This window comes from Lepisosteus platostomus, chromosome 9, assembly GCF_059453375.1.
Source record: "Lepisosteus platostomus isolate fLepPlt1 chromosome 9, fLepPlt1.hap1, whole genome shotgun sequence".
In the NCBI taxonomy this organism is placed as follows: Eukaryota; Metazoa; Chordata; class Actinopteri; order Semionotiformes; family Lepisosteidae; genus Lepisosteus; species Lepisosteus platostomus.
The window spans coordinates 6,665,232-6,673,190 of NC_142619.1; the positions used below are offsets into that span (position 1 = coordinate 6,665,232).

The 7,959-nt window shown below is 35.5% G+C and overlaps 2 protein-coding genes across 2 annotated transcripts; both read right to left on the minus strand.

The window, feature by feature from the left end:
* Positions 1-303: 303 nt before the first annotated feature.
* On the minus strand, positions 304-2,923 carry LOC148654467 (sulfotransferase 6B1-like). The gene is made up of 6 exons (XM_088646704.1): positions 2,710-2,923; positions 2,381-2,589; positions 2,107-2,233; positions 1,738-1,832; positions 1,202-1,388; positions 304-788 (listed from the first exon to the last, which is right to left on the minus strand). The coding sequence occupies exons 1-6, from the start codon at positions 2,846-2,848 to the stop codon at positions 670-672; spliced, it is 876 nt and encodes a 291-aa protein (XP_088502830.1). The 5' UTR covers positions 2,849-2,923; the 3' UTR covers positions 304-669.
* A 2,177-nt stretch (positions 2,924-5,100) lies between these two features.
* On the minus strand, positions 5,101-7,720 carry LOC148654468 (sulfotransferase 6B1-like). The gene is made up of 6 exons (XM_088646705.1): positions 7,506-7,720; positions 7,177-7,385; positions 6,903-7,029; positions 6,534-6,628; positions 5,999-6,185; positions 5,101-5,585 (listed from the first exon to the last, which is right to left on the minus strand). Exons 1-6 carry the CDS (start codon positions 7,642-7,644, stop codon positions 5,467-5,469), a joined length of 876 nt encoding a protein of 291 aa, XP_088502831.1. The 5' UTR covers positions 7,645-7,720; the 3' UTR covers positions 5,101-5,466.
* Between the last annotated feature and the right edge of the window lie 239 nt (positions 7,721-7,959).

Sequence of the window (7,959 nt, forward strand, 5' to 3'; positions counted from 1 at the left end):
ATGTAATAATTAACATTTAATAATATTCATGAATTTATAAGACATCCTGTATAACTATAAATATTTTCACCTGCAAAAAAGGTCAAATGGAGAGTTCCTTTTTAAATAATTCCATTTCGTTTTTTTCAGCCAGGTGAGTTATCTCCAAGGTATTAAATACACCCCAACTTTATAGCTGTTGGCTTGTTTCATCGATATTCGAATTGGATCAAAGTACTGACTCTGAAGTTTAAGAAGCACAGATTCCACCAGCAGACATAAAGCTCCTACACCTCAATCTGAGTGAAGAAGAAAAACATGGAGTCTTAGCCAAAATGATCATTTATTAATTGCAAATAACAAAATGTCACGTACATTTACAAAAACACAGAGAAATGCACAGTTTTTAAATATATTAAAATATTAAATAAATAATGTTATTTATATCTAACATAAATATCCTGTACACATTCATTTCAGTATCAGTATATTTCCTTTACAGAACTTTGAACAACAAATGTGAAAAGTCACTTTTATGGGAAAATAAATTACAGAGTATTTCTAGTGCTTTAAGAAATTCTATTCATACCAAAAGTAACTGTCAGTTTTATGAAGGGACAGAATATGCTGGTGATAATGAATACAAAAGGGATGAGATCGTATTTCACAGCATACTTCATCCCTTCCTTGCTAACACTCATATTCAGCTTGTCTTGCTAATTCACTGGAGTTGATCTTGTCCTTAAACAGTGCTTCAAACTGGAAGTTCTGCTTGGAGGTAAAATGATTCTTCCAGTCACCCACAGCACCTACACATTGAAAGAGAATGGCAAGTTAGAAAACACAATTTCATGACGTATGTGATGTGCATTTACACAATCTGATGTCTTTAAAGTAAGACTGGTCTCTTCTTTTTAGTGATTCTGGTAGTCTTGAGAAACATTCTTACTACATGAATGAAAAAAGAACTTTTCTTATGACGTTTCATACTGGAAATACTCTTGAGAAATACTTTGCCCTGCAGATTCATTTACACCCTGTTGAAATAACAACAAACTAGCATTGTATAACAGATTGAATTATGGATGGGTTAATGTGTCCCTTGTGTTTTCTGTAAATAGCTACAAGAGGCTGGAAATGCAGGTTGTACCCATTTGATATCCAACAATTCTGCTTTTCAATATACTGTCTGAAATATTGGCATTTGAAATGAAGGCCTCACCTTTCCTGAAGATCAGCTTCTTATCAGATGTCAGTGCGCAAACTGTGTGCTTTGTGTCGACTTTCTCCTTCTGTGCCTTTTCTTTCATTTCGCTGAAGGAGGATTTCTTCACGATCTCATTGATTTGATCTTCGGAGACGCTGATGTTCAAAAATGAACTGATCTCCTTGACGTATTTTGGGAGGTCCTGTGAAACACAAAATGACAGTTTTAATTAGTCATTTAGTTACAACTATCATGTGAACAATTCACAACTATCAATTACACCTGTTTACACCTTTTAGGAGTAAAAACAGAAGCCCCTGTTAGAAGTGAGGCCATTTGGCTTCCTTATTAGTAGTTCAGGGATGCAAGAATCTAGTCCAGCTGTTTTAAAGAAGAAGCCAGTGTATCAGCTTTGACAATATGGCTTGGTAGCTTGTTCCATGCTCCCACTGCCCTTTGAGTAAAGAAGTGTCTCCTGTTCTCAGTTTCAAATACAATTCCATGGAATAATGTTGACATCACTGTTTACTTTATATGTTTTAGAAACTCACCTTCTTCATGGACTCGTAGTACAGAAAAAGTGTATTTTCATCATGTTGATTCTTCTCCCAGCTCTGGACATGATCAATCCAAGATCCATAGACCACTGCAATAGAAAGAAAGAAATGTTAGTCCTAATTGGAAATGTGATGTTGCCGTTTGTTAGACATGATTGTTTTACTCCAGTTTCCATATAGTTTGGTATCCAGACTGTGACTAAGAAGTGGGATTATTTCTAATCAAAGTTCTTGAATGAATACAATGGAAGAAACGTTTCCAGCATCATGAACCAGTAGTAGCATAATTCTAAGAAAGTGGAATGTATCTTATTGTTTACAAATCTGTACCGAACACGAAGCAAGGCTGAACAATATGCTTACCTTCTCCTTTCAAGAACATGTCCAAAAAGGTTGACCACTTCTCAATCTTGGGCAGAAGAGGGTTTTGTTGGTAGTAGTGAAACATTGAAACTGCAGTGTCTTTGGGATTCCTGATCACATAAATCATCTGCAAAGAAAACAAAGGTAAATTTAGACATACTTCATTATTTAATCACAACTTTTAGGAACGTCATGTATAGGACTAATAAACGCCCAGTCATTGTCAACTAATCTTTAAGAGTTGAGAAGTGTACTGGAGGTTGCCAGTGCCTACCTTGCATTTCTTTGTTTTGAACTGCACAGGGATCATGTCATGGCTGAGGTGTGTGGGGATGAGTCTCTTGCTGGGCAGGTTCCTCAGCTCGTCAAATTTGGAGAGATCTCCAAACTCCAGAGCTGAAGTCAGGGTCACCTGGCCTGTTGCGTTGTTGTCGCTGTTGCAGTGGTACAGGTTCTTCATGATCTCTGTCAGCCAATGGGTGCCTGGGAGAAGCCAAAAGATCACGTGTGAAATCAAGCTGTCAGGTTTCAAAAACCACATAAATGTGGGAGACAGAAAGAAAGTTTTCAGAAAACCCATGCTCTGGAGAGGAATGTTCTTACCTGATTTTGGATAGGACACTAAGACTACATCATCTTCTCTGGCCTCAAACGTGTCCAGGGCTTGGAGCAGCTCTGTGGAGACCGTGGTTGAGAAGGGAATGCCCTTGAAGCTGTGAATAAGCTCTGTTTGTTCCGGCATCGTTAGGTGATTGTATCCTCACAAGCAGTCTGAAGTCTGCAGATGTAGTGTAGTCGAGGTGGATAATTCAGAGACGGCTCTCTCTCAGATTATATAGCCTTGGCATAACGGAACTTACAGCAATGATGTGATGCAACGGAAAGTTATCCAGACCTTTCAGACGCAGAAGGAAATTGAGTCATTTGCCGTATTGTGTATATGACTGAGCAGTTTATCTTACTTTTCAATTTAATACGCTATGGGATTTATGTACAGATGTAGGATTTCGATATGCATAATACATTAAATTACAAATTTCAAGTCTAAAAGTCTTCAAAAATGTTATACTTTGAAGGGATTGTGGGGAAGTCATTGAAAACACTGTATCACCTGTGTACTCTACATACAATTGTGACACCTATCTCATTTAAGACCATCTTTGAAATCTGCATATGTTTTTTGTCAATGTTTTAATTTTTGGTGTCTTTTATGTTGTTATTTCAAAAGATCTTAGAAATGACTATGCCTCTAGAGTAGAGAAGTTCTGTATCTTACGTACCTTTTGGCTGAAATTCAAACCCATGAGCACATGGTCCTAAAATACATACCCCATAAAAGATCATGAAAATATAAAGATTTTGGCTTTGTTTATTGAAATAATAATTCAAGTGGTATTATCTTTTGATTTTCTTTCTTAAGTTATACACTATCATACAATATACAGTATGAACCATAAAAATATGTTTTACGACTGTGTTATTAAATCAGTGATTGTATTTTGAAGGTTGTTGTATAATGATTTATTGACAGTTTTATTGTTGTTGACAGGAAAATTTAATAATGAAAACATTTCATCACTGGTACTGGGTATTAAAATCAAACACTGTAATGTATTGTTTAATGAATCATGATTTTGTTTTGAAAACCAGAAAAGATTATGAATGAGGTTGATTTTTTATTTTTAGTTTGAGCAGTTTTACAGACTGCTTACGTGTTATTATTTTATATGTTTTTATTCAATTATAATTCATTTAAATGTCATCATTTTTATTTGCTTAAAATTTTCAGAATTTGAGGTTACTTTTAAAATGATTACATTTCATTTCTTTAGCCAGATGACTTGTCACTAAAGTATGAAGTACACTACATTTTTATCTTTGCATGCTTATTTCATTGACATTAGAATTGAAATACAGATCAATTTAATAAAGAAAATAATTTTAATCATTTAAATAGAAAATAAGGGAACTTAGATTAACTGTCGTCACACAAGGAAAAATTATCCAGACACAAAAGGAAGAAAACTGTGTAATTATTGAGTGCATGATTAGGCATTTCTTCAGACTTCCGTTCTAAAACTATTTAGGATATTTTAATAGATAAGGAAATCTGAAACATTAAATTGTAATTTTCCCACCCAAATACTCAAGAACTCGAGAAATGTTGGGGTTAAACTGTAATTTAAACAGGTCCAATGTCATGTGTTAAGATATGAACAACATTTGGGGATCAGTAGAAGAATAATTATCGAGTGAGAAAATCAGTGAAGCAGCAGCCCATAGAAATATTTTGACATCATGTGCTTATTTTTCCCAAATGGAATCTGAAAACGAATTTTTTAGTTCCGAATTTTATTTTGGAAATGTGCTATATTTTGGTTTTGTTTTCTGGTGAATTCATACATTTTTAATTTCCCATGTTAGTTTATACTTTATCACCGTATAAACAAAAAAAGTGCTTAAAAACTGGTTTAATAAAACGGGGATATGCAGCACTGTGAAGAGTTTTTAATTATTATTTATTTATGAATGGATTTTGGTTGTTCAACTGAAACTCATCAAAGAAGATATTTCATTACTGATTAAGACAATTTAACTCAAATGCTGTAATGTATTGTTTTGAAATGAAAAAAGTTGTAGTTTTTTAAATTGATTTATTTTTTTTCTTTTCAGCAGTTTTACTGGCTGGTTATGTAATAATTAACATTTAATAATATTCATGAATTTATAAGACATCCTGTATAACTATAAATATTTTCACCTGCAAAAAAGGTCAAATGGAGAGTTCCTTTTTAAATAATTCCATTTCGTTTTTTTCAGCCAGGTGAGTTATCTCCAAGGTATTAAATACACCCCAACTTTATAGCTGTTGGCTTGTTTCATCGATATTCGAATTGGATCAAAGTACTGACTCTGAAGTTTAAGAAGCACAGATTCCACCAGCAGACATAAAGCTCCTACACCTCAATCTGAGTGAAGAAGAAAAACATGGAGTCTTAGCCAAAATGATCATTTATTAATTGCAAATAACAAAATGTCACGTACATTTACAAAAACACAGAGAAATGCACAGTTTTTAAATATATTAAAATATTAAATAAATAATGTTATTTATATCTAACATAAATATCCTGTACACATTCATTTCAGTATCAGTATATTTCCTTTACAGAACTTTGAACAACAAATGTGAAAAGTCACTTTTATGGGAAAATAAATTACAGAGTATTTCTAGTGCTTTAAGAAATTCTATTCATACCAAAAGTAACTGTCAGTTTTATGAAGGGACAGAATATGCTGGTGATAATGAATACAAAAGGGATGAGATCGTATTTCACAGCATACTTCATCCCTTCCTTGCTAACACTCATATTCAGCTTGTCTTGCTAATTCACTGGAGTTGATCTTGTCCTTAAACAGTGCTTCAAACTGGAAGTTCTGCTTGGAGGTAAAATGATTCTTCCAGTCACCCACAGCACCTACACATTGAAAGAGAATGGCAAGTTAGAAAACACAATTTCATGACGTATGTGATGTGCATTTACACAATCTGATGTCTTTAAAGTAAGACTGGTCTCTTCTTTTTAGTGATTCTGGTAGTCTTGAGAAACATTCTTACTACATGAATGAAAAAAGAACTTTTCTTATGACGTTTCATACTGGAAATACTCTTGAGAAATACTTTGCCCTGCAGATTCATTTACACCCTGTTGAAATAACAACAAACTAGCATTGTATAACAGATTGAATTATGGATGGGTTAATGTGTCCCTTGTGTTTTCTGTAAATAGCTACAAGAGGCTGGAAATGCAGGTTGTACCCATTTGATATCCAACAATTCTGCTTTTCAATATACTGTCTGAAATATTGGCATTTGAAATGAAGGCCTCACCTTTCCTGAAGATCAGCTTCTTATCAGATGTCAGTGCGCAAACTGTGTGCTTTGTGTCGACTTTCTCCTTCTGTGCCTTTTCTTTCATTTCGCTGAAGGAGGATTTCTTCACGATCTCATTGATTTGATCTTCGGAGACGCTGATGTTCAAAAATGAACTGATCTCCTTGACGTATTTTGGGAGGTCCTGTGAAACACAAAATGACAGTTTATTTAGTCATTTAGTTACAACTATCATGTGAACAATTCACAACTATCATTTACACCTGTTTACACCTTTTAGGAGTAAAAACAGAAGCCCCTGTTAGAAGTGAGGCCATTTGGCTTCCTTATTAGTAGTTCAGGGATGCAAGAATCTAGTCCAGCTGTTTTAAAGAAGAAGCCAGTGTATCAGCTTTGACAATATGGCTTGGTAGCTTGTTCCATGCTCCCACTGCCCTTTGAGTAAAGAAGTGTCTCCTGTTCTCAGTTTCAAATACAATTCCATGGAATAATGTTGACATCACTGTTTACTTTATATGTTTTAGAAACTCACCTTCTTCATGGACTCGTAGTATAGAAAAAGTGTATTTTCATCATGTTGATTCTTCTCCCAGCTCTGGACATGATCAATCCAAGATCCATAGACCACTGCAATAGAAAGAAAGAAATGTTAGTCCTAATTGGAAATGTGATGTTGCCGTTTGTTAGACATGATTGTTTTACTCCAGTTTCCATATAGTTTGGTATCCAGACTGTGACTAAGAAGTGGGATTATTTCTAATCAAAGTTCTTGAATGAATACAATGGAAGAAACGTTTCCAGCATCATGAACCAGTAGTAGCATAATTCTAAGAAAGTGGAATGTATCTTATTGTTTACAAATCTGTACCGAACACGAAGCAAGGCTGAACAATATGCTTACCTTCTCCTTTCAAGAACATGTCCAAAAAGGTTGACCACTTCTCAATCTTGGGCAGAAGAGGGTTTTGTTGGTAGTAGTGAAACATTGAAACTGCAGTGTCTTTGGGATTCCTGATCACATAAATCATCTGCAAAGAAAACAAAGGTAAATTTAGACATACTTCATTATTTAATCACAACTTTTAGGAACGTCATGTATAGGACTAATAAACGCCCAGTCATTGTCAACTAATCTTTAAGAGTTGAGAAGTGTACTGGAGGTTGCCAGTGCCTACCTTGCATTTCTTTGTTTTGAACTGCACAGGGATCATGTCATGGCTGAGGTGTGTGGGGATGAGTCTCTTGCTGGGCAGGTTCCTCAGCTCGTCAAATTTGGAGAGATCTCCAAACTCCAGAGCTGAAGTCAGGGTCACCTGGCCTGTTGCGTTGTTGTCGCTGTTGCAGTGGTACAGGTTCTTCATGATCTCTGTCAGCCAATGGGTGCCTGGGAGAAGCCAAAAGATCACGTGTGAAATCAAGCTGTCAGGTTTCAAAAACCACATAAATGTGGGAGACAGAAAGAAAGTTTTCAGAAAACCCATGCTCTGGAGAGGAATGTTCTTACCTGATTTTGGATAGGACACTAAGACTACATCATCTTCTCTGGCCTCAAACGTGTCCAGGGCTTGGAGCAGCTCTGTGGAGACCGTGGTTGAGAAGGGAATGCCCTTGAAGCTGTGAATAAGCTCTGTTTGTTCCGGCATCGTTAGGTGATTGTATCCTCACAAGCAGTCTGAAGTCTGCAGATGTAGTGTAGTCGAGGTGGATAATTCAGAGACGGCTCTCTCTCAGATTATATAGCCTTGGCATAACGGAACTTACAGCAATGATGTGATGCAACGGAAAGTTATCCAGACCTTTCAGACGCAGAAGGAAATTGAGTCATTTGCCGTATTGTGTATATGACTGAGCAGTTTATCTTACTTTTCAATTTAATACACTATGGGATGTATGTACAGATGTAGGATTTCGATATGCATAATACATTAAATTACAAATTTCAAGTCTAAAAGTCTTCA